Source organism: Salvelinus fontinalis, chromosome 7 (assembly GCF_029448725.1).
Source record: "Salvelinus fontinalis isolate EN_2023a chromosome 7, ASM2944872v1, whole genome shotgun sequence".
Classification (NCBI taxonomy): Eukaryota; Metazoa; Chordata; class Actinopteri; order Salmoniformes; family Salmonidae; genus Salvelinus; species Salvelinus fontinalis.
Window position 1 is genome coordinate 51,080,015 of NC_074671.1, and position 27,901 is coordinate 51,107,915.

At 42.2% G+C, this 27,901-nt stretch overlaps 1 protein-coding gene across 2 annotated transcripts; it reads left to right on the forward strand.

The window, feature by feature from the left end:
* Window positions 1–9: 9 nt before the first annotated feature.
* On the forward strand, window positions 10–26,968 carry LOC129859644 (gamma-aminobutyric acid receptor subunit beta-3-like). 2 transcript variants are annotated; one of them, XM_055929683.1, is made up of 10 exons: window positions 10–547; window positions 632–723; window positions 862–929; window positions 9,048–9,268; window positions 11,313–11,395; window positions 14,098–14,235; window positions 18,524–18,676; window positions 22,003–22,250; window positions 22,421–22,504; window positions 23,149–26,968. In XM_055929683.1, the coding sequence occupies exons 1-10, from the start codon at window positions 468–470 to the stop codon at window positions 23,503–23,505; spliced, it is 1,524 nt and encodes a 507-aa protein (XP_055785658.1). In that variant the 5' UTR covers window positions 10–467; the 3' UTR covers window positions 23,506–26,968. The 2 variants fall into 2 exon arrangements, with proteins under 2 accessions (XP_055785658.1, XP_055785659.1); XM_055929684.1 differs by lacking the exon at window positions 22,421–22,504.
* Window positions 26,969–27,901: the final 933 nt, after the last annotated feature.

A 27,901-nucleotide genomic window follows, 5' to 3' on the forward strand; every position in this document is an offset into this window, starting at 1 on the left:
CTCGAGTGGTCGATTTGATTATCGAATAGGACTTGGAGGAAGGGAGATAGACCCCTTATGACACGTTGCATCATGTATAGAAATTCAGTCTAGACCTACATCTATTTGGCCCATTATGTAAAATCTTATTGGGATTAGAACATATTCAGGTTTATAGTCAATTAGATGAATATCTGGAGTGAGAGGGGTTGGCTCCAATCCAAGCAAGTACCTTTGCCGCCTCCACCGGTGGCGTCTTTGCCAGTAGCCTATATACATTTCAGTTAGGAGTATAGTTCCTTCATGTCTCCCGGTTGCATAGAGAGAGAGGAGAGAAATCCAAAATACGAGTGATGTCAAACCGAACAGATCTGAACGGTCTGAAAAGCCAACGACTTCCTCCACGAGAACTTGCCAATGGAATAATCTGATTTGTAAACACATTGTACCGTTTTTGCGTTGCACGTTTTTCACCAAAACAGTAAGGAATGTGGGCTTTTCTGAGTGGAAAATTATTTAGTGTTCTTTCAGCACCAGTGATTGTAGCTGTCGTGTGCTGCGCACAAAGGTGAGTGATTTCTCTATTAAAAGTGTGACGGAAAAACGAACGTGTAATTTTGTAGTAAACGCTATCTTTTTGTTGTTGTTTCAGCGTGAATGAACCAGGGAACATGTCGTTTGTGAAAGAGACGGTGGACAAACTACTAAAGGGATATGATATTCGTCTTCGACCAGACTTTGGAGGTACGTTTTCAAAAGTGGGGCAACCATGTTGCAGCGTGTCCATGTTTACTATGCAGATTCACTCATCTTGGGCTCATATTGCAGCCATTTTTCGAATTCACTGTCATTGTAAATGATACCATTGCATTTGCATTACAGGGGCCCCTGTTGCAGTTGGCATGAGTATAGATGTGGCGAGCATAGACATGGTATCGGAAGTCAACATGGTGAGTGAACTCGCCCCCCGATTACTGTAAACATTGGGACTCACACAATTGTGCTTTTTGCTTTGCTCACTTTCATATAGTACTTGAATATGTTTCTCCTGGGATTCACGTAATGCGTAAACTTTCATTCAAAATCATGCAATAATGTCCTACAATTAGAGTTATTGTGTGCCTAACTATGTTTCACAATGTTTGTATTCGGCCAATATCACGTCAGATACCGGCCGCTGTTCATCAGACTAGCACTGAAAACATAGGTCTACATTTAGGATGCCGGAGAGGTACTCTGCTCTCTTTTGTCAGTTGTCTTGTGTTTGTATGTGTGTTTTTACTCTAACTCAATTAACATTACTGAGTCATTCTCCCCTTGATCTTGTGCGTCAGTTGTGCTAACTCTGTTGGTATGTGGCATTGGAAATTGAAAAGTACAGTATGTTCAGCAACTCCAGCACTTCAAAGAGGAGTATTAGAAGCTTAGACATGGGCATTCTCTCCCTCCCTCTCTCCCTCTCTCTCCCTCTCTATCTCGCTCTCTCTCAATTCAATTCAATTTGCTTTATTGACCTGACGTAACAATGTACATATTTCCAAAGCTTACTTTGGAGATTTACAAGATGAACATAATTAAAATAATAATACTCTATTGTCAATGGGACAACAGTAACAATAATAATCAAGGGTCAAAATAACCAATAACAATAACAATGGCATAGAGGACATGAGCAAGGATGGAGATCTGACAGACAATGTACCTCATCTTATGAGATGCAGCAATGTAGTGAGCTGCCGACACACAGCTCTCTGTGTCCTCCCCCTATAGGACGGGTAGTTTGTTCTCATCAGAGAGGTCTTTGAAACCTTGAATAAGGTATTTTTTTTCTCTCTCCCCAGCTCTCCCTCACACTCTCTCTCTCTTTGTCTCTCAAGTTCTCTCTCAAGCTCTCTCTCTCTCTCTCTCTCTCTCTCTCTCTCTCTCTCTCTCTCTCTCTCTCTCTCTCTCTCTCTCTCTCTCTCTCTCTCTCTCTCTCTCTCTCTCTCTCTCTCTCTCTCTCTCTCAAGCTCTCTTTCTCAAACTCTCTGCGCAAGTGCGCACACACACACACACACACACACACACACACACACACGTGCGCGCGCGCGTGCGCGCGCGCACGTACCTCTACACCCCCCACCCCGCACACACCTTTACCACCCCATGTATCTGTGGCTTGTCTGTGAATACACATGCCTGGGCTCAACATCTTACAACTGTGCCTGTGCAGTGTGTATACTGGAAAGTGGAGCAGCATGTGCACAGCAGCTGTTCGCGTCTCTATCAGAAATAATGATCTCTGGGCTGCTCCCCTATCTGGGGAGGGGGGACTTCAGGTGAGAAGCCACTTTAGGACAGCGCCAACACATTTCAAGTTTCAACGTTTATTCACCATGTGCGCAGGATACAACAGGTGTGAAACAGTACAGTGAAATTCTTACCTTGAGAATGCAGTGTTAATAATAACAATAATATAGATAACAAAAAAATATTGAAAAAATAACTAAGATGTGAGTTAAATAAATAAGAGAATGCAAGTATATACAGGTCAGTTCCAGTACTTTATTCAATGTGCAGAGGTACTGGAGTGGTTGAGGTGGGTTTATACATAAAACGTGACTGGTGTTAGAATATACATGTAAGTATTCAGAGCCCCTGACTTTTTCCAAATTTTGCTATGTTTTATTCTACAATTCATTAAATTGTTTCACCCCCTCATCAATCTAGACACAATACCCCAGAAGGACAAAGCAAAAACAGGTTTTTAGATTTTTTGGCTCATTTATATATACAGTATGTATAAAAAATGTAAAAAAGACATTTACATAAATATTCAGACCCTTTACTCAGTACTTTGTTGAAGCACCTTTGGCAGCGATTACAGCATCAAGTCTTTTTGGGTATGACGCTACAAGCTTGGCACACCTGTATTTGGGAAAGATGGCGAATTTCTGACATTCTTCTCTGCAGATCCTCTCAAACTCTGTAAGGTTCGATGGGGAGCGTTGCTGCACAGCTATTTTCAGGTCTCTCCAGACGTGTTCGATCGTGTTCAAGTCCAGGCTGGCTGGGCCACTCAAGGACATTCAGAGACTTGTCCCAATGTCACTCCTCATTGTCTTGGTTGTGTGCTTAGGATTGTCCTGTTGGAAGTTGAGCCTTCAACCCAGTCTGAGGTCTTGAGCGCTCTGGAGCAGGTTTTCATCAAGGATCTCTCTGTACTTTGCTCCGTTCATCTTTGCCTCGATCCTGACTAGTCTCCCACTACCTGCCGCTGAAAAACATCGCCACAGCATAATGCAACTGTAACGCTTTTCTTCTTCTTCTGACGAGGAATATGAAGGATCGGACCAAAATGCAGCGTGGTGCGTGTCCATGTTAAATTTATTAAACTGAACACTGAAAACACAAAACAACAAAGGTGAAACAACGAAAAAAACGAATCAGTCCTATCAGGTGAACCAACACAAAAACAGGAAACAACTACCCACAAACACAGGTGGGAACACGCTACCTTAGTATGGTTCTCAATCAGAGACAACGATTGACAGCTGCCTCTGATCGGGAACCATACCAGGCCAAACACAGAAATACAAAACATAGAAACAAAACATAGAATGCCCACCCCAACTCACGCCCTGACCAAACCAAAATAGAGACATAAAAAAGGAACTAAGGTCAGAACGTGACAGCAACCACCACCATGCTTCACTGTAGGGATGGTTCCAGGTTTCCTCCAGACGTGACGCTTGGCATTCAGGCCAAAGAGTTCAATCTTGGTTTCATCAGACCAGATAATTGTGTTTCTCTTGCCTTTTGGAAAACTCCACGCTTGCTGTCATGTCCTTTTTACTGAGGAGTGGCTTCAGTCTGGCCACTCTACCATAAAGGCCTGATTGGTGGAGTGCTGCAGAGATAGTTGTCCTTCTGGAAGGTTCTCGCATCTCCACAGAGGAACTCTAGAGCTCTGTCAAAGTGACCATCGTGTTCTTGGTCATCTCCCTGACAAAGGCCCTTCTCCCGCGATTGCTCAGTTTGGCCGGGCGGCCATCTCTAGGAAGAGTCTTGGAGTTTCCAAACTTCTTCCATTTAAGAATGATTGAGGCCACTGTGTTCTTGGGGACCTTCAATGCTGCAGAAAGTTTGGTGTACCCTTCCCCAGATCTGTGCCTTAACACAATCCTGTCTCTGAGCTTTAAGGACAATTCCTTCGACCTCATGGCTTGGTTTTTGCTCTGACAATGTAATAGTGTAATTGTGACCAGTAGCAGGATAAATAGATGCATACACATGGTAATGGCAATAAATAATCAATGGACTGCAGTGTAATGGAGTAATACCTCTAATCAATTTAAATTTAGCACAGGAGCACGGAGAACAGTCCATGTCTCAGGTTTATCATACACGTGATATTCTCAAGAACAAGACACAAAAAGGAAAATACAGAGAGACAAATAGAAGAAAAATATGAACTAATTAATTCACTGATTACATAATGGATGTTCTGGATGTTGTTCAATTAAGACAACAAGTTTTGGATGATGTAATATTCATCCTGGAGGATGTTCAAGTGTCTCAGGACGCTGATCGAGGATCTGTTTTGCCCTTTAGATCATAATAAAGGAGGTGACGTTGACACGGAGGACCCAAACCTGGATCAGCACTCCTCCTTTTGTGACACTTGACACATACGGACCCTGGTCCTGTAGTGATTGCGATCCTTCTAGTAAGCACTGTAACCCGACCAAGTAAACCATTCATGTGCTTTGATCTTCCTGAAACCAGGGACAGTTGTCTACCTTGGAGCAGGAGGCACTTTTGCGCCGCGACAATGGAAGTAGCCTGTAGGAAATGTGCAAATGAGATGCTCCTCTTTCACTTTGATAGAAGAATCTCTTTGAAGATAATATGTAGTCCCGTGGGGACTCTGTATCTTTGAAATGGCAGAATTAGCTCTAAAACACTGGCTGGGCCTACATGTGTAGGTAAATTCTGCTTTTGTGTATAGTCAGTGATCTTTGGTTAATAAGCTGTTCTCTCTCTCTCTGTGAGAACCTCAGTGATGGCTACATTTGCAGTTTGTCTTCCAAAGGGATGTTTTCTCTCTACTCTTAACACTGCATGGAGGAGGCAGGGGAGTGACTGTCATAGCCGTAGCCATCAGTTACCATGGGAACTAGGGTAATTACGAGCACTAACTGTATGACTGTGTGTTGACTGCACCCAGGTGATGTTATAACTTGAAAAACAGTATTGACCAAAGAAAATTGATGAACAATCTGGATGGCCACTGTGCACTTCCTTTGTTATATTTCCGCAGTTTATTGAACAATAGATTTTTACTTAAATTACTGTCCATTTAAGGTTAGTTGAATCTCAGGCAACTGGAGAAGAAAGAGAAGAAATGTTGTAGGGTAGCTTCAGTCAAGTTGTTGTTGTATGACACGCTTATTGTGTGTCGTATGGAGGAGATACGAACCCGTAAGGGGCTGCAGAAATAGATAACGCTTTGAATTCACTCTGAGATAGCCCGAGTAACCAGCCGTCAGTACAAGTCCCTCTGCAGAGTGTGTGTGGGTGTGTGGGTGCAGAAAATCTGTCATATGAAGTGGAGATTTTTCCTCTCTCCAACTGTTCCTGTCATTACTGTTTGCTTTTCTCTGTGTCTATCTGAAGAAATCCTGCCCATAGACCACACTGACCCTGTAATTTACATATAAGTTCATTTTAACGTTCCATCAGGGACTATGTGTAACCAGATGTCAAAGTGCACCATTATAACCCTTATGAATATTGACAGGTCTGCTAGGGGTTGTGAGGCAACTGGTCTCCTGAAGTTAAGGCCGTATTTCCCAGAGTGCTGTTGGAGAGTTAAAAGAGGAGTAATGGGGTTATGCTTCAACGCTGACCCCCACTTTATCATTTATGATTGCTATCGGACATGATTCTATCGATCCATGAAGCCAGCTCTCTGCAGTAGCATGATCCCTCTACAACGTCTATAGAGCGTGTGGGTGTGTGTGTGTGTGTGTATATGTGTGCGTGCGTGCGCGTGTGTGTGAGTGTGTGCGAGTGCTTCCTTTTGGGCATGGCAAAAGCTGACGATAAGTGCCCACATTTCCGGTGCAATGCTTTGGCCCAGCATCATATCATGTTGCTTGTGTCGGTGTACACAGGCAGTTATTTATCCCTTCAGTCTTCTGTGTAATTCTTGGTCACTTCCTGCCCCTTGTCAATCACTTGTAAATCCTGTATCAAGCCTTTTATCACCATTTTAATCCTGATTTATCTATCAAACCCCACTAATGCACATACAGAGAGATCCATTGTTATCGCAGCCAAAGCTCTGTGTGTTTAGAAGCCATTAGTATCTATTACATCTCCATATATGGCTCTGGGTCTCCCCTCTCATAGTGTATGTAAGATCATTTCTGGGGGTAATCAGCTCCTCCTACTAAAGGCCCTTAGAGTAGAACAGAGACCATGCATGCTATTTTTCATATGCGGCTGAGGTTCACCACAGAAGTGGGGAGAGAGGGTGATTTCCCGCAGTGAAAAATGGGCTTCCAAGAAGAAATCTCTTGGGGAAGCCTGTGGAATTGCTTTGAAAATGACCGACTGCGTCAAATGATTCTTGACTGAGTTTTGATTGATAAATGATGATCACGTGTAACCCGAATTGGCTGCATTGATTTGTTTTTATAACTGCATTTGCAATTTTGAGGATCACTGTTCGTGTAGATTATCGCTGTTGGCCTTAGTATGCTGTTATTGATGGTTACTATGGTTATTAAGGTGGCTATTATTTCTCACACTATCCAAAGGGGTTTTAGCCTAGAGACTTCAGTTGAGCTATGAGCGACATACTGTAGTCGACATAGAGAATGTTTGCGATCAGTCCGTCACAAACCGTTAGCTGACTATTGCCACTGCACTATGAATATCTCCTTTGATTTACGTCAATCTGTATGATAATATATAGCTAAGGACCGTACAGAGGTTGTGTTTGTGCAAACAGTACATGATGGCATGTGGGGACCGCATGAAAATAAGCCTGACCTAGCTACTCACAATATCAGTTGGTATTGTATTGGCTAATGACCTTGGGGTCTACGCATAAATTCAACTTTCTACGAATGCGTGATGTCATAAGGAGCCCGTTTGTAAATGCACTAAAAGTACACGTCAAGGGGTGTGACCATAGAATTACGGACGTTGTTGGTGGGATGGGGCCGGTTCCATAAAGAGTGGTTTGGTGTGAAAGCATGATCGTGATAAGCTAGTTTGATAACGAGGAGTGTCTGTTGGAGACAGGGAGCAGATGCAACGACAAATGAGACCAGTAGGCCACTGCGTCGGTCAGTATGCAGGGATCATCACACACTGTAGGCTGAAAAAACGACGCCACCAAACAAGAGCAGGTTTAACTCCCACCAGGGCCTTTGTCCCAAATGGCACGCTATTCCCTATACAGTGCGCACTACTTTTGACCAGGGCCCACTATGTGAGGAATAGGGTGCCATTTGGGACGCACCCAGTGTCATCAGGAACATTAGGTCACTAAATGAATTACAGAATGACAAAAAAAAAGCTTTCTGGGTGAATGTAGTAGCAGTAAAATCGCAGTAATATGGACAACCATGACTGATAAGTCATGGTTGCGTTATTGAATGAAAATAAATTAAAGCCTACACACAAACACGCACACACACACACACACACACACACACACACACACACACACACACACACACACACACACACACACACACACACACACACACACACACACACACACACACACACACACACACACACACACACACAGCTAAACAGTGCGCAGTAAACATGTAAAGAGCCTTCCCCTCAGTCCTTCCAGGTTGATACTTTGAACGAAATTGAAACTGCAGATTCCTCCTTTAAGGAGATTACCACAATGGCCACTGTAGCATGACAGCATCAGTGTGATAAACTGTCTGATTCAGAGTCAGACTTCACAAGGTGAGCAACTACTCCTTTATTTGAAATGCTCTTTGATTGTCCCTGTGCAAGATTGATAAGAATTCCAAGGCAGCTGCTGCTTTGAATGCAGGACCCGGCTACAGTGGTTATTTAAATCATTCATGCTCTTTCATGTAAAGACTTATCTAAAACTACATCCCTGACTGGTTCACACTTCTCACCCCTGGAACACTCCCATCTTGAAATACCTGAAATATTCTCCAGGGACATCATTTAGTGTACATTTTGTATCTCTTTATCCTAAAAACTGATCAAATGGAGGGAGTACGTGCCCCCTCGGTTTCAATTGGCATGACGTCCTGCCTCTGGCTCCCTTCCATAGCGAGCTGCAAGGACTGAGTAGGCTGTGCACTGAAATATTGGACCCAATACCACACAATGTAATTGGCTTTAGTCAGAGACCATGTGGTTGGCTCCACTCATAACAGTGCTGCTGGCGTAGAGAGAGAAACACATTGCTGTCGGGTATTTTGGAGTGTGTGGCGGAGCCACTTGGACAGACTCCTGGTACAGCCTGGCCCTGCCTACAGTATGGCTGTTGTGTAATCACCATTAGGACTGTGGCTGAATCACACGGCCATGCCACACACAGCCATGCCACATCTCCTGCTGCCTGGTGGGAAGCCTTCTACTGCGTCGGCCATTTTGACACAGAGAGTCGGTATTGAGGAGTAGTGGAGTGGGTTGAGTGGGTCTGAGAGAAAATTTGGAAAACCAGTTTGGTAGGCATGGGGATGGGTCAGAGTAGAGTACTGCGTGCCACCACGTTGCAACCTTACCCCTCACCATTCTGACAGCTTGTGACTGTAAACTCCTCATCTCTCCTCCCAAAATAGGCCTATCCACAATCATTCTCAGAACTATGGGGTGCAGCCTCAAGAAACACACACACACACACACACACACACACACACACACACACACACACACACACACACACACACACACACACACACACACACACACACACACACACACACACACACACAATGTATGTCAATCAAAAATAAGGAAGTGAATATACTACAGTTTACTAACATCACATTATGTTAATCTCCTTCCAGGACTACACTTTAACCATGTACTTCCAGCAGTACTGGAGGGACAAGAGGCTGGCGTACTTAGGGATCCCGCTGAACCTCACCCTGGATAACCGGGTAGCAGATTCACTCTGGGTCCCTGACACCTACTTCCTGAATGACAAGAAGTCCTTCGTCCACGGTGTGACGGTCAAGAACCGCATGATCCGCCTCCACCCGGATGGAACAGTGCTCTACGGCCTGAGGTGGGTTCCAAAGCAGTGGAATCAATGGGTTCTAGATGAATGCATCCAAGATTGATTCATTTGAAGGGATATCACAATCTTTCATTTGATTATTTTATAGTAATAAATGCTGTGTGGTGTATGAGCTGCTAGGTTTTTTATGTGTTTTTAAAGAAGTGGGGCATTTCCACTCTCTCTCTCTTTTTTGTCTGTTTATTGGATAGCATAGACAGGGAGGAATACTAGGGGAGAGAGCCCAGAAATAGCAGTGGACCAGATTTTTAACCATGCTGCAGTGATCTTTGTGTTCCGGAGGCAGTGGCTTAGACCACTGGACCACCTCTAGGCCACCAGCTGCTATGTTTTTGGCTAGTAAATATAATCCCTTCCTATAGGCTCAGTTTAGCTTTTCCCTCGACATATTGGTGCAGTAGCGTGTACATTGTCATGCTTTGTTGAAATATGTATTTTACAAATATATGGTGAGAAGAAAACATGGGAAAAACGAGAAAATGTATAGATGATGACGCAAGCTCAGCTGTTGCTTTGTTATGATTCCCTGTTTCAATATCCATAACCATTGGTCTTTGTTGTTTGACAAGTCCTGACTTGTTCATCAGGATAATGAATATGTATAATGCATGGTTTTCTTCCAAATTGAGCCATCCAGCATGGAAATTCAATGATTTTTGCATTTTAATCACTCGCAGTGGGCTAGTTTTGAATTATACGTAGTTGTTTATATCAATTGGATTTAATACAATCCATTGATTCTGTTCTTTTAACATACTGTAAATCTGTTTCATGTACCCCTTCTAAAGAACACGTGTGTGTATGTGGGTGCATGAGCTTGACCCTGTGTACAGCTCATGTAGAGTTGTGTTATTAGCTGTGTGTGGGTGGGTGTGTGTGCGTGTGCTTATGTGGATAAGTGTGTGTGGTTGTGTGTGTGTGTGCGCGCGTGCATGCACTTCCTGTGTGTGTGTGTGTGTGTGTGTGTGTGTGTGTGTGTGTGTGTGTGTGCGCACGGTTGCACGTGCGCAGGTGGAATCATCCATCTTGTCTATTAGCTACTAGCTTCTGACAAACACACTCGTCTGGATTTAATGCAATTCTGAGATGACAGTATAGCTATTTGATCGAGCATTCTTATCCATAAAGACATATATGACGTATTGTTTTAGATTGTGGAGCTTGAACTGTCTTAATGGTCACAGCCTCACTAACGGAGTCCAGGAATTTCTGACTTCTTCAAGCTGAGGGCACGTGAGGAAGATCAATCGCTGTTGTACCGGAAATATTCAACCGCATGATCTGATCAAAAGGACAAAGCCCCTAGTGTTCATATTTATACCATTTAACAGACGCTTTTATCCAAAGCGACTTACAGTCATGCGTGCGTACATTTTCCGTATGGGTGGCCCGGGGAACGAACCTATTATCTTGGCGCTGCAACACCCTGCGCCACCAACTGAGCCATACGGGACCACAGTCCACTTGTTATTATCCCAACTCAATCAATCACTCACCCTGAAACATACGGTCCAACTGTGAGTGATAATGTATGGAATGGAATGCCAGAGAAGGATCTCCAGACATTACTATGTGGAATGTTCAGATCTTACATTACCTGTCCAGTAAAGTAACCGAGACGTGAGTGTACAGTGATGAGGAGTTCTGGTTCTGAATTTTGGCGTATCTTAAGGTAATCTGGTCTACCTGGCTGAACCTAATACCAACTGAAACACTATGAGTAAAAGATCAATGCACATATATAGTTTCTCTTCAACAATTATAGTCTATACTGGAATGTATTCAGTTTCAGATCTTCTTGCTTACAAGTGGGAGCAGAGAGCTGTCCTTTCTCTCTGTGGAGTTGACTGTGGTTATTCAGGAGATCATAACGTCACAGTGAATAACATTATATGGTTCCATGCACAGATGAGAAGTTAAGGTGGATCCACAGCAGACACTCTGGATGGAGAATGTGTGTGTGGGCTCCGGTAAAGCTTAAGTTAATGTGATCCTCTTCCCCCTTGTGTGTGTCTGTGTGTGTTGACCTCAGGATCACAACGACGGCAGCCTGTATGATGGACCTGAGGAGGTACCCTCTGGACGAGCAGAACTGCACTCTGGAGATCGAGAGCTGTGAGTGACCTCAATACCATCAATCTCTGAAATGACGATTTCAGTATTACATTTCAGTATTTCAATATTTCAGTATAAAAAAGAAATCAAGTGTAAGATTTCAGTATAAGTACTATTTATAAACTCAGCAAAAAAAGAAACGTCCCTTTTTCAGGACCCTGTCTTTCAAAGATAATTAGTAAAAATTCAAATAACTTCACAGATCTTCATTGTGAAGGGTTTAACACTGTTTCCCATGCTTGTTTAATTAATCATTAACAGTTAATGAACATGCACCTGTGGAACGGTCGTTAAGACACTAATTACAGACGATAGGAAATTAAGGTCACAGTTATGAAAACTTAGGACACTGAAGAGGCCTTTCTACTGACTCTGAAAAACACCAAAAGAAAAATGCCCAGGGTCCCTGCTCATCTGCGTGAACGTGACTTAGGCATGCTGCAAGGAGGCATGAGGACTGCAGATGTGGCCAGGGCAATAAATTGCAATGTCCGTACTGTGAGACGTCTAAGACAGCGCTACAGGGAGACAGGATGGACAGCTGATCGTCCTCACAGTGGTAAACCACGTGTAACAACACCTGCACAAAATCGGTACATCCGAACATCACACCTGCAGGACAGGTACAGGATGGCAACAACAACTGCCTGAGTTACACCAGGAACGCACAATCCCTCCATCAGGGCTCAGACTGTCCGCAATAGGCTGAGAGAGGCTGGACTGAGGGCTTGTAGTCCTGTTGTAAGGCAGGTCCTCACCAGACATCACCGGCGACAACGTCGCTTATGGGCACAAACCCACCATCGCTGGACCAGACAGAACTAGCAAAAAGTGCTCTTCACTGACGAGTCGCGGTTTTGTCTCACTAGGGGCGATGGTTGGATTCGCGTTTATCGTCGAAGGAATGAGCGTTACACCGAGGCCTGTACTTTGGAGCGGGATCAATTTGGAGGTGGAGGGTCCGTCATGGTCTGGGGCGGTGTGTCACAGCATCATCGGACTGAGCTTGTTGTCATTGCAGGCAATCTCAACGTTGTGCGTTACAGGGAAGACATCCTCCTCCCTCGTGTGGTACCCTTCTTGCAGGCTCATCCTGACATAACCCTCCAGCATGACAATGCCACCAGCCATACTGCTCATTCTGTGGGTGATTTCCTGCAAGACAGGAGTGTCAGTGTTCTGCCATGGCCAGTGAAGAGCCCGGATCTCAATCCCATTGAGCATGTCTGGGACATGTTGGATTGGAGGGTGAGGGCTAGGGCCAGAACTTTCAGGTGCCTTGGTGGAAGAGTGAGGTAACATCTCACAGCAAGAACTGGCAAATCTGGTGCAGTGCATGAGGAGGAGATGCACTGCAGTACTTAATGCAGCTGGTGGCCACACCAGATACTGACTGTTACTTTAGATTTTGACCCCCCCTTTGTTCAGAGACTTAATATTCCATTTCTGTTAGTCACATGTCTGTGGAACTTGTTCAGTTTATGTCTCAGTTGCTGAATCTTATGTTCATACAAATATTTACACATGTTAAGTTTGCTGACAATAAACGCAGTTGAGAGTGAGAGGACGTTTCTTTTTTTTATTTTAGTATAAGATATCAAATCACAATGGAGATTACTGTGATGTGTTAAAGGTCCAATGCAGCCGTTTTTATCTCAATATCAAATCATTTCTGGGTAACAATCACCTTACTGTGATTATTTTCAATTCAAATTTGAAACAAGAAACAAAAATTGACTCCCTGGGTGTGGTCGGAGTGGGGAGGGGAAAACGGAAAACTGTTATTGGCAGAGATGTTTGGAACTCTCTTTCTTATTCGTCTATGATACTATTTTACCACATGGTGATGTCACCAGGCAGGCCAAAACTCCATCCCACCAAAACAGGCTGAAATTTCAGGCGATCTTTTCAAATAACTCCTACGCTAAAAAGCTATTATCATAATTTTCACAATTTCACAGTATTATTGCAACCTTTGAGTGTGGAAATAAACACTGACTATACAAGCATTAGGAACACCTTCCCAATATTGAGTTGCACCCCCCCATCATAACAGCCTCAATTTGTCGGGGCAAGGACTCAATTCATCGGGGCAAGGACTCTACAAGGTGTTGAAAGCATCCAGCATCCATGCTGGCCCATATTTACAGTTGTGTCAAGTTGGCTGGATGTCCTTTGGGTGGTGGACCATTCTTGATACACATTGGAAACTGTCGAGCATGAAAAACCCAGCAGCTTTGCAGTTCCTGACACAAACAGGTGTGCCTGGCACCTACTTGCATACCCCGTTCAAAGGCACTTACATTTTTTGTCTTGCCCATTCACCATCTGAATGGCACATATACACATTGCCATGTCTCATTTATCTCAATGCTTAAAAATCCTTCTTTAACCTGTCTCCTCCCCTTCGTCTACACTGATTGAAGTGGATTTAACAAGTAACTTCAACAATGGAGCATAGCTTTCACCTGGATTCGCCAGGTCATGGAAAGAGCTATGTCATGGAAAGAGCAGGTGTTCTTATTGTTTTGTATACTCAGTGTATATAAAACACAGGAAAATCATGTTTTTGATGGCACTGGGCCTTTTTTTAGCAGTTCAATTGAGTGAGTGGAGATTTAATGATATGTGACTTAGTTTCGTCACATGGTATCCAACTCCAGTAGGTTCATTCTAACCCAGTCTTTCTTTCTGTGGTTCAGATGGATACACAACAGATGACATTGAGTTCTACTGGAAGGGAGGAGACAATGCGGTGACGGGGGTGACACGCATTGAGCTGCCACAGTTCTCCATAGTGGACTACAAGCTGGTGTCCAGAAACGTTGTATTTTCCACAGGTAAAGCCCTTTAAAAAAAAAAATTGCATTCTCAGAAAATACACTTCCTTACCATGTTATTTTCCATTTCGCTTTTTACCCAACCAGTGTTCCACTATGAAACTCCTCACTGCTACTTCAGTTTTCTAGTGGCTGTATCTTTCAGTTCGGATTAAATGTTATCGGTATCCTTGACATCCTTTGGTGCGTGGGTGCGTGCATGTTCATGTATGCGGGCACATGCATGTCAGGTTGTGAGAGTTTGTATGTATATGCACTTGCTTGTATGTGAGAACCCCTCACCATCCCAACCTTTTATTTGAGTCCCTGATGGCAGCCATTAAAGTTTACTGTCCAGTCTGGCCCCCTCTATACTCTTTCCCCTCTCCCTGGCTCCTCAGTGTGGCCCCCAGTCTCCCCTCTCCCTGGCTCCTCTGAGGACCCCTGCATCATACTTCAAAGGCCTGTCTCCCTCCCCGAGCCTGGCTAAAGACCAACTTTCCTCCATGTGCTGCTGTTGCTTGCTTCACTCACACAGACCCACACAGGAGCAGTGAATGATGGTAGGATGGCAATTACCCAGCTGTTTTCTTCAGCTCTTTAAAAGAGAGACGCCATGGAGGAGCAGCCTGGGAAACAGGGCAGAAATGTACGTGGAAAATCAGGCCCAGAGCATCAATTTTTCCCCTCCAATTTCACAAGGAAACATTGCCATAATGATTTCAAGTTTCAAGTTTTAATGTCATGTGCACGAGTACAGTGAAATGCCTTTCTTGAACCCAACAATGCAGTCATCAATAACAATGTAGTGCTACAAATGACAAAAAAACACACAGGAAATAGAAATAAGAAAAACACAAGAAAGTAAGTAAGCATACTTTATACAGGGTCAGTCAGTTCCAGTACCATATTTACAATGTGCAGTGATACTGGAGGGGTAGAGGTAGAGGTAGACATTATGAGAGTTTTCACGTCGTGGTCATCATGGATGTTGTCATGGTTACCATATCACCATCATCAACACCATCCTCCTATTCCGTCCTCTCCTCTCCTCCTCCTCATCCCCCTCTTCCTCCTCCTCATAACATACGGGGTACTCTCCCACTTGCTGACAAACGTCCAGAGACACAGCTAGTGTGAACGCTTAGTTGCACACCTACATCCTCTGTATCACCAATCTTCTTTCAACACCTACTTTCGCCTCCCACTATTTCTCTCATAATGTTACCATTCTTAAAGGGACAGTTCCCTTCCATGACGAATGTGCCTCATCTCACGTATACAGTACATGGACAGCAATCCATGGATCCAGATAGTTTGTGATCCGAGAGTTTTGATTGGTTTGTTTAGGAATTGTCGTGTGCAAATCAATGGGAGTGGTATGATCCATGTTAGCGTGATTCAAATCCCATGCTTAAATAAATAGCCAGAATGAATACACCCCTGATCACACAAACACAGTTCACTTTCATGGCAGCCACGTTGTGTTCCTTCTCGCATCTATGTGCTCTCCTGCTCTCACCTTTTCCCTTCGCTTGTGGACTTCAATGCACAACACATCAGCTGTATGAGACCTTTCGAAAAAACCTTTACAAGCCAAACCAAATCATAACCTCTACACACAGCCTAGATCGTTGTCACCATATTAGCTAAAGTAACGTCATAAAGTAACGTCATCAGTCCAACAGTTGCAAACAAGAGTTTCTATTGGACAAATTCAGGTATGTTAATCCCCGTTTCATTCCATTTAAGAAACATAATGTGTGGTCTGGAGGATATTTTTTTTACGTCAACTTGTCATAGAATGGAATGACTTCCTCCTATCGCTTAGAGGTGTACAACTTGACACCCTTTGAGTTCCGCATTCTTTCTGGTACTCATTTGTCCTTGGCTCTTAACCTGTCTAGGATGAGTGTGCCGCTAGCGGCACTCCCCTCCACCCCCACTGAAAAACCAGTGCCGCGAAATTCAAAAATTTTTTTTTTTTTTAATATTTAACTATCACACATTAAAGTCCAATACAGCTAATGAAAGACACAGATCTTGTGAATCCAGTCAACATGTCCGATTTTTAAAATGTTTTACAGGGAAGACACAATATGTAAAGATGTACATCTATTACCTAAAAACACATTAGCATAATCCACCATCTTTTATTTGTCCACCAACACCAGTAGCTATCACCAATTCGGCTAAACTAAGATATTTATAGCCCCTAACCAAGAAAAAAACTCATTAGATGACAGTCTGATAACATATTTATGGTATGGGATAGGTTTTGTTAGAAAAAAGTGCATATTTCAGGTAGATGGCATAGGTTACAATTGCACCCACCGTCACAAATGGAATAGAAAAACTACTTAGAGCAACGTGTTTACCTACTTACTAATCATCAAACATTTCGTAAAAATACACAGCATACACGAATCGAAAGACACAGATCCTGTGAATACAGACAATATTTCAGATTTTCTAAGTGTCTTACAGCGAAAACACAATAAATCGTTATATTAGCATAGCACATAGCACATAGCAGCCCAGCATTGATTCTAGCCAAAGTGAGCGATAAAAGTCAACATCGCCAAAATATATTAATTTTTTCACTAACCTTCTCAGAATTCTTCAGATGACACTCCTGTAACATCATATTACACAATCCATATAGAGTTTGATCGAAAATGTTTATATTTAGCCACCAAAATCATGGTTAGACAATGTGAAATGTAGCTCAGCTGGTCAGAAAATGTCCTTGCGCCACTTAGACAGTGATCTACTCTTATACATAAATACTCATAAACGTGACTAAAAAATATAGGGTGGACAGGGATTGATAGACAATTTAATTCTTAATACAATTGCGGAATTACATTTTTTAATTTATCCTTACTTTTCAATACAGTTTGCGCCAAGCGAAGCTACGTCAAAAAACATGGCGTCCTAAGCCACTAAAATTTTTCGACAGAAACACGATTTATCATAATAAAAATGTCCTACTTTGAGCTGTTCTTCCATCAGTATCTTGGGCAAAGGATCCTTTCTTGGGAGTAATCGTCTTTTGGTGGAAAGCTGTCCTCTTGCCATGTGGAAATGCCAACTGCGTTCGGGATGAACTGAAAGCGTGCCCAGCTATTCACAGCGTTAAAGAAATAAATTTCCCAAAATCGCACTAAACGGATATAAATTGCTATAAAACGCTTTAAATTAACTACCTTATGATGTTTTTAACTCCTATAACGAGTAAAAACATGACCGGAAAAATATAACAGGCTAAACTAACGCTTGGAAAAATAGCAGGTCGATGTCCTCCACGCGCATTACGCAGCTGCAAAGGAGCTCCTACCTACAGGGTTTTTTTATTTATAGGGCCTGTGAACGCGCAATCGACCCCATTCAAATCGTCATCACGTAAAGGCATCCAGGGGAAGACGTAAGCAGTGTCCGTATAGTCATAGCAATAACAGTGCCCTTTTAACTGACTCCAGAACAGTGGCCAAAATTTCTGAAATCTGACTCCATGTCAGGGAAATTGCTGTAGAATGGGCTCTGTTCCACTTAGAGACAAAATTTCAACTCCTATAGAAACTATAGACTGTTTTCTATCCAATAATAATAATAATATGCATATTGTACGATCAAGGATTTTGTGGGAAGCCGTTTCAAAAATTACACGATTAGCATAAATAGTCTCAACAGCGCCCCCATCCTCAACAGGTTAATGGATCAATAAGTGTCATTGATTGGCTGAGGAGTCCACACACTTGGATACCCAGATGTTAAATCGTCTCTGATTAACAAGGCAAGACATGGACGAAAACCAGCAGACGCTACGACCCTTGAGGACCAGAGTCATGCATCACTGGTTTAATGCTATACAGAGAGGAAGGAATGTGCAATATACATTCAACTCAAATGGTCATTTATGACGACAGATATGTGATGTATCATAAAGTGTGTTTTTCATAAGCCAGGTCAGAGAAGAAATACATACATTACCAAATGCCTAACATATCAAGCGCCAAGACTTTTATACATGCATAAATTATAAAATAATATATGTCAATTGAAAGTGCAACATTTTCTATCATCACAGTTAGTATTGAAATATTTTATTATTTGCCTCGCATTCATAGCCAACGTGTGTCAAATTGTTGTGAAGTATGGTTCAAGGATGCTTGTTTCCATGGTGATAAATCCAACCCATGCTGCCATTGCCATAGAAACAAAAACAAAAACACGAGGTGTTCCAGTATGCTCCTCGAACCAAGAAGTCGTTCATTCTATTCAACCTCTCAACATCCTGTTTTCATAGGTGCCTACCCACGACTGTCTTTGAGCTTCAAGCTAAAGAGGAACATTGGCTACTTTATCCTGCAGACCTACATGCCCTCCATCCTGATCACCATCTTGTCCTGGGTCTCCTTCTGGATCAATTACGATGCCTCGGCTGCAAGAGTGGCATTAGGTAGGTGTACAAGCACCATATGTTACACATTGTATAATATTAACAAGCCTCTGAATCCCGTTTCCCTATCATTGTGACTGATCCCAACATCCCACTAGTTATACAGTCTTAGAAAAAAAGGTGCTATCTTGAACTAAAAAGGGGTTTTCGGCTGTCCCCATAGGAGAACCCTTTGAATAACCTTTTTTGGTTCCAGGTAGAACCCTTTTGCATTCCATGTAGAACCCTTTCCACAGATGGTTCTACATGGAACCAAAAAGAGTTCTTCTACCTGGAACCAAAAAGGGGACAACCGAAGAAAGCTTTTGGAACCCTTTTGTAGGGTCACAAAAACAGTCTAGTCCATGAGATAATTATATTCTAATTCTATTTTGATGGTCTACTCTGTATTACTGAATGGACAGATTCCCCTGCACTCTCTCATGAACATAAAGCAGAGAAATGGGAGGTCTTTGCAAAGGCATGCAATATCCGGTGGCTTGCTAATAAGGAGTCCACCAGAGAAAAACATTAACTCCCTCAGTGATGGATCGTTATGGGATTTCCGTTGCCACCCAGAAGGGTGCTTTGTGGAGGCTGCATGCCGGTAAGAGCAGCAATCAAGATATCAATGCAGTTGGAAAACAATTGAATTGTTTGAAGGTAAAATTGATTAGGGAGCAGTGTTACAGTGAATTCCAAATCCAGACGACCCACTTGGCCCTAATCTTGTTCCAGCACATTTTCTTCACTCTCTCGTGGTGTACCTTCACTCAATAACTCTGAGCAAAAGAAATTAAACTCCCCATTCAGTTTCAGTATGTACATTTTAGCAGACTCTCTTATCCTGAGCGATTTTAAAGTAGTGAGTGCATACATTTTAAAGTAGTGAGTGCATTCATTTTAAAGTAGTGAGTGCATACATTTTAAAGTAGTGAGTGCATACATTTTAAAGTAGTGAGTGCATACATTTTAAAGTAGTGAGTGCATTCATTTTAAAGTAGTGAGTGCATACATTTTAAAGTAGTGAGTGCATACATTTTAAGGTAGTGAGTGCATACATTTTCATACTGGTCTCCCATGGGAATTGAACCCACAAACCTGAGTGTTGCAAGCATCATGCTCTACCAGCTGAGCCACACAGGCCCTACAGTGTGTTCAGTGTAGCTCACCTTCTTGCATGCGTTCAGTGGTGTACAGGATGCAAGGTGCAGGTAAAGCAGGGTAACCTGGCTAACCAGGTTACAGGGTAACCTGTAACCTGGACCTGTACATGCAGTGTTCAGCGATGTAACACTCCGGAAGTTTGTTCAAAGTACCAGAGCTGTTCCGTGTACTGGTGCTGTTTAAAGTACTGTATTCCTTTGGTTAATGTCCTCTAGAGTTGCTAAGGCTCTGTGATCGTACTTCCTTACTTTTAGACTAGAGTATCTTCTGACACTTAGAGACACTTATGTGTGCACCAAATCTCATTTCTTGATAACCTCGTAACCCCCAATTTCAGAGAACAGACGATAGGAATAATGTATCGATAATGCCATTAGCAAGCAGAGTGCTACAGGATCTGAAGTCATTTGCGCGATGCTTTAGTGGCTCCTTCGCGATGATTATGCAGCAGAAATAGAGTAGGGAGGCTGTCGGAAACATAAAATGAGATAGACATTAAAGGAGCAGTCTGGGATTGGTGGATCCATTTTTGAACTTTTAAATGAGTGATATATATATACCCATTGATTCTTATAAATGCCTCATGAGCTTACTGTCGTACCCCATCAGAAACCAATGTATTGGCTTGTTTTATGCCATAGTTTGTAAACAATGTAATGGTAAACATACACTGTATAGCCTAAAAACATGGCTGCAACTATCATTTTGGTATCATGTATGGTCAGTCCTTAGCACTAAAGTGACTTACAGTCATGCGTGCATACATTTGACATATGGGTGGCCCAGGGAATTTAACCCACAACCCTGGCGGTGCAAGCACTATGCTCTACCAACTGAGCCATACAGAGAGTCCATAAAAATATATTTATCCCCAGAGAGTCCGGTCTCCTGATGAAAAAGAAGGGAGGCCCACGGGCACATGGCCCTGTGATTAAATTGTCAGGTCGGCGGGTGCAGTGAAGGACAGAGAGTAATAGAACCACAGAGGGAACACCGATAAAGAACATGGCTGCCGTTCAGCAAAACCCCAGAGATCGCTGCAATGAATAAAAGCAAAAGGGGAGAATGCTGCTGTTCCTCAGAGAGAGAAAAACACACACGCGCACACGCGCACACACACACACACACACACACACACACACACACACACACACACACACACACACACACACACACACACACACACACACACACACACACACACACACACACACACACACACACACACACACACACACACACACAACCCATAATACTTAAAACTGTCTCCTTTAATGTTCCAATAAATCAAGGAAGGGGCCAGATTGATCCTACACTCTAACTACCTCCAATGTTGCTTTATGACAGTACTAGCTACTGATACACATGGTTAATATTTCTTGTAAAAGAAAATACATGTTACTATTTTGCTGGATGTCAGTTTTCCTGTTTCTGCATGGACAACAGATAAAGCATGTGCAAAGAATGCATTGTTTCCATTTAGGGGCCTTTCTTTAGGACAGAATGTGTAGTATATTTAACATGAGACATTCAATTCAACTCCTTCCATGGTTAAAATGTCACTCACAGCTGGAGGCTGAATGTACACAATTATTCAACGAGTTATTTGAGGTTGGTGGTGTCCGAGGGGCAAGTAGAGGACTAACTTTTGAATTTCTATTCGGGGAGATTATCTCCGATTTTGGCTCAGAGCACAACAAGACTACCAAGTCCCATTCGTTATATACTGTAGCCAACTCTTCTACCATTGTCACGCCATGCATGTTTTGGAGGAGGAGTTAATTGGCCAAAGCACAAACAGACTGGAGCACCAGGCTACAACGAGGCAATCCGAGGCTAAAATTCTGTCAAATAATATTCCCATCTGTTCTGGGAAGTGGTTTGGTTGGAACATAAGTACAAATAATTAGTAGACTGCAAATTGACCACAAGAATCTCAAACAGACATAATGTTTGACTAAAACATAATTTTTTAAAAACTTGCTTACATTTGTATATGATCACGTGTCTCTCCATTAAGCATAGGGATACTTGGGAACAGATTGATTTAATTAAAATCACTTGGAGCTGATTTCCTGGCTTTTTTTACAGTCTTTATGTCCAACAATGAACATTTCTCAGAAAACTTGGGGGGCCAATTGGGGAACCCTGCCTTAATTAAACTGTCAGTTGTAATCCAGGGATCACCACTGTGCTCACCATGACCACCATCAACACCCATCTGAGAGAGACGCTCCCCAAGATCCCCTACGTCAAGGCCATCGACATGTACCTGATGGGCTGCTTCGTCATGGTCTTCCTGGCCCTGCTGGAGTACGCCTTCGTCAACTACATCTTCTTCGGCCGTGGACCACAGATGCAGAAGAAGCTGGCAGAGAAAGCCGAGAGGGCCAACAACGAGAGGGCGGCCAAATATGACACCAATCGGGTAAGTCTTCATGAAGATCTCTGTCGAGACGCTCTAACTTCTTCAAATTTCTTCCAAGTTTCTTGGGTTTCAGGTTAAGAAGTTGTCGGGCGTTATCTTTGCGGTCCGCACACTCTTACGACGGCAGATCAGAAATTCTATAAATATGGTGTTGTGTTTCTTGTGGTTAGTCTCCTCAGGAAGGAGGTAAAACGTCATCTCTTAAGCTGACTAAGCAGCCTAATAGAGCAAAAACGCTCCGTGTCTCACAGTCGGTGAGTCTTGACCAACGGACACCTATTTTTTCACTATCTGTCTGACTTGTTTGTCACAATTGACTGACATTACATTTATTTATTTTTTTCATGTCCGCATGAGAATTTAATGAGTCTGTACGTGTCGCTTGTTACCCAAGTTGTCATTGTCCTTTTTTCAACTTCTGGTTTGACATTTGCACGTCCAATGCAAGTCTGCAAGCCCTATGTTCTGTAGTGTTGCTACAAAACAGATATTGTGCTGTGTTATCCATTCAAACGTTCATTCAAAGTGACTTGTTCTCATTCCTACATAGTCTCATATCTTGATTCTCCAATGTATGTCATTGGTCTAAATCAGTGGTTCTCAATCCTGGTCCTGGGGACCCAAAGGGGTGCACGTTTTTGTTTTTGCCCTAGCACTACACAGCTGATTCAAATGATCAACTCATCAAAAGGCTTTGATGATTTGAATCAGGTGTGTAGTGCTAGGGCAAAAACAAAAATGTGCACCCCTTTGGGTCCCCAGGACCAGGTTGAGAACCACAGGTCTAAATGGGTCTATAATGAACATAGTTCCGGTTCTCATCACAACCTGTCCAGAGCAGGACCATCATGTTGTTGTAGCTCCAGATCATACATCAATCCTCTACTTCTATCTCCAGGCGGAGTCCCACGGTAATATCCTGCTGACCACCCTGGAGATCCACAACGAGGTGGCAGGAAATGAGGTCACCACCAGCCTGGCGGACAGCAGGAACTCCTCCGTCATGGGATTTGACAACACCAGCACAGGTACCGGCGTCCAGTGCAGGAAGGCGAGCCGGGCCTCGGGTCCTCGCCACAGCCTCGACAGGAACGCCCAGCTCAAAAGGCACAAACTGCGGCGGCGCTCGTCGCAGCTCAAAATCAAAATCCCTGACCTGACGGACGTAAACGCCATCGACAGGTGGTCGCGGATCATCTTCCCCTCCGTCTTCTCCCTCTTTAATTTAATCTACTGGATGTATTATGTCAACTGATTGACTGATTTTAGGGTTAGGTGGTGTTGTCATATTTTTTCCCTCCTTTGTCATCATTTTGTCTTTTTTACGTGATAGGAAATGTTTTGCTATCGAAAAACAAAGGACTGCCTCTATGTAACACGGACAAACTGCTTTGACCCCTTTGTTAAAGTTTTTATATTTGCAGTCGTACTCAAATTGTGGATTGCGGTGGATTGCTAATTCTTAAAACTTTGTACAGAACTATGTAGATAAATACCCATACTGTAGGACTGGGACTGCATACTTCCCAGTCTTTTTGCCCTCTCTGCAGTTTGATAATGGAGATCTTTATACCCAATTCAATATGTGCAATTTGCAAGAAAGAAAAGGTAACCATAACATTTTTTTTTTTTTAACAAACCCAAATAAAATACAAATGTTATGTAATGTATTATGCATATACACAATTAATTGCAATGTATACTTTATCATCATTTACATATTATTTGTTATGAATGCGGATCAATGCAAAAATATATACTCATGTTTTGTGATGCTTGCCATCTTTATCACGTATATATTTTTTGTCTTGGTCAGATAATATCATTTTCAAGTGCACATACAGTATTTGCATATTTTACAGTGAAGTGGTCCTGTTTATGTATGTCTATACAGTGTATTATTATTATTAGTAGTAATAGTAGTAGTAGTATTGCTATTATTATTAATACTATTATCATTATTATTACATACTCAACTATAACATTTTAACACAGGTGAAAATTAATGTCTACTGTTGAGGGTTATAATATCTCAGGTTCTGGATTTTGCAAATTGGCATCCATTACGTTTTCAAAATCCTGTCAAACAGTCTTGGAATTGGAATATTGATTGGTAATCGAACCATACCCACCACTGCACTCAATGAATCTGCCACGGTTCACATCTTTTCTATTTGATATTGCGAATGCTTGACAGCATTTCACTCAGTAAATTGACGGCGTTCCTATAAATCAGCTCCATCTTTGATAGCTGTCGACCTCTCCTGCCAACGGCCTTGTGCTATATACTGTATAACATGTCTTTGTGAAATATTCGGATATTTTTGTAAGGTGTAACGTTGACTATAACTACAGTATGTTAACTCCCTCTGTTGCACACTAGCATTGTAGAAAATAGATTCCCTCTGTTCACAACATTCCATGGAAGTGGCAGGGTTGAGGGTTTGTTTGGTTTGGAGCATTTGGCTGATCTGTACTGCTGAAATGACCTCCAACTGTAAATATAATGTATATAACAGATTTGATGTAAGTGTGCACATTTTTATTTGGAGTTGTCTAATTAGTTGTCTGTTTTAAAAGACAATGTGAAATACCGATGACATTTCTGTCCTCTTTAAATGCTTGAAAATCTATTGAATTAACATATATATATCTTTTTTTTTATTCCTTTCTTCAGATTTATAAGCAATGAATGCCATGAGAGACTATCTATCAAATGCACAGCCAATATAAATAATACAACAAAACGCATTGTAAATCAAGGGCATCGCGACCGCTGATAACGGCATATCGTCATCATCCATTTCTATATTTCTATAATCTATTCTGCACAGCTATCAAAGAAGCACACACGTTGTATTAGTCTCTCAGTATACAACTGATGCATGAATTCTGTTCTACAGGGCAAGGACAACGAGCCATAATCATTAGATTGTAACAAAACATCGAACACATCCCATTAGAGTATGTAATCAACAGCATGGAAGTAACTAACATTTGGTGAAACATTGCCATTGTTCATATCGTGCTGCTCTGGGCGAGAGAACATGCCAAGATGGCACTGTCTCTTGTTTCTCTATGCATGTTATATCGCATGAGTAGTGGCGATTAAAAAAAGAACCTTAACCCCTATCATCTTAGACCTGTATCTCAGGTTACAAGTGCAGTTCAAGAGATTGTGATAAACTGCCATTCTCTGGTTGGTTACAGAGCAACCAATCATATCCTGGGGTCAATGGCTGGGATTCACAACGACAGTCTTCAAATATATAACACATTTATATACGCATAAAGAATAAATTGTGCGCGCCCATGTATTTTACCATTACCAACTTGCAGCCAATTGCTTATAGTAGTGACATGTATCTCTGGTATGTAAATATACTTTGCTACTTGATCATTAAGCTTGTTGTGTGTTTTGGGTTTGAGTGATATAATGGTAGAGTGTGTGTGGTTACACACGCTGGCCTTTAAACAGTTACAGACCCTGGGGTTTCTCTTCTCTACTGTGTAGATGAGGCAGTGTTGGCTGGGTCTTGGTGTAAGATGACTAATATCCCTTGTTCTTGAGATAGGTAATATCTCTTGGTCTTGGTGTAAGATGAGTCATTTCTCTTGGTCTTGGTGCAAGATGAATAAAATATCTTGGTCTTGGTGCAAGATTAATAAAATATCTTGGTCTTGGTGTAAGATGAATAAAATATCTTGGTCTTGGTGCAAGATGAATAAAATATCTTGGTCTTGGTGCAAGATGAATAAAATATCTTGGTCTTGGTGCAAGATGAATAAAATATCTTGGTCTTGGTGTAAGATGAATAAAATATCTTGGTCTTGGTGCAAGATGAATAAAATATCTTGATCTTGGTGTAAGATGAATAAAATATCTTGGTCTTGGTGCAAGATGAATAAAATATCTTGGTCTTGGTGCAAGATTAATAAAATATCTTGGTCTTGGTGTAAGATGAGTCATTTCTCTTGGTCTTGGTGCAAGATGAATAAAATATCTTGGTCTTGGTGTAAGATGAGTCATTTCTCTTGGTCTTGGTGTAAGATGAGTCATTTCTCTTGGTCTTGGTGCAAGATGAATAAAATATCTTGGTCTTGGTGCAAGATGAATAAAATATCTTGGTCTTGGTGTAAGATGAGTAATCTTTCCCGAGATGCAAAGACTTGAGTTAGCCCTTCAGAGCTAATGCCTAGTCTTTAGCTCAGAGGACTAACACAGTCTTGTGGCATTCAAGAGACCTGGGTTTGAATCCCGGTCAGTCACATTGGCACATTCAATCTGACACTGTTTCATGCATTATGTGCACTCATCGTTGCTGGCTTCTGATGTTGTCTGGCCCATTATGGAATGTCAACATGTTCTGTTCTGCCATAAATGTATTTAGGTATAGATATCTGTGTTTGTTTTTCTCCCTTACTTCTTTAGGTTATAATGTTGCTCTATTAATGAAATAATATTAATTGTATGACAGCAATATCGGGTTTTGCATCCATTCAAATCAATGCTTTCTGTAACACATCTGTTATACGCTATAGCAACAGGATGAACAATGGACAGACTTCAGAGGCGACATTTCTTGTTCCTGATGCATTTCTGTTGAATGATTGAATCTAGACAAAACCCAATAGTTTATGATTTATATGTCAGGTGAAGATAAACAAATGATTACCAGTATTCCTGGATTGTGATTAAAACTGTATTCATCAATGAATTTGTGTGTGTTGGATGTTGGATGTTCTGATATGCCTTCGGCGACTTTAAATGCACAAAATAGGTGTTCATAGCCGTGTACACTGAATAGAATTGCAGTCTACACATGTACACACACACACATGTACACACACACACATGTACACACACACATGTACACACACACATGTACACACACACACACATGTACACACACACACACATGTACACACACACACATGTACACACACACACACATGTACACACACACACACACATGTACACACACACACACATGTACACACACACACATGTACACACACACACGGCAGTGTTGTTTTTTCAATACTCAAAAGGGTTCATTTAACACTGGATTAGTGGGATTCCTGTGTACACTGAAAGTGTTACATTTAGCACTGGATTAGTGGGATTCATGTGTACACTGAAAGTGTTACATTGAGCACTGGATTAGTGGGATTCATGTGTACACTGAAAGTGTTACATTGAGCACTGTCCCAGTTTAATTTGCTATCTACCATTATGATCTTCGACTGTAATCATGGACTGTTGCTCTGTGCCTCCTACAAATTGGGTATTCATGTCCAAACAATGCTTCACACTCTGCCTCTCCACCATCCGGCCATCTAGCTTGATTAAAGCAAGGACCCTGGGCCGTGACCTACAGTATAAGTCGTCCATTACTCTGAAGTTGGACCCGCCAGACATACTGTAAAATTGTCCGAGTAAGGAACCATCCACACTATAGGTCAGCCTGCCTGGGGGGAAGCCTTATGCAGCGGCACAGAACCAACAACACACTTAACCCGCATGGACCCGAGGGATTAGACTAGTCAGAAAGTGCCCCAAAATCAACAACCCATTGCAAAAAACAACCCTTTCCCTTGAAAGTTATAGTACGTACGGCATCAATGAATCATTGAGTATTTGACCCCAC

Bases quoted from the DNA above. Each gene is read 5' to 3' on its own strand.
- LOC129859644 (XM_055929683.1), top strand. From the start codon at position 468: ATGTGGGCTTTTCTGAGTGGAAAATTATTTAGTGTTCTTTCAGCACCA. The intron at 22,251-22,420 runs GTAAGTCTTCAT...TCTTGTGGTTAG, and splicing joins CCAAATATGACACCAATCGG to TCTCCTCAGGAAGGAGGTAA. The intron at 22,505-23,148 runs GTGAGTCTTGAC...TTCTATCTCCAG, and splicing joins CGCTCCGTGTCTCACAGTCG to GCGGAGTCCCACGGTAATAT.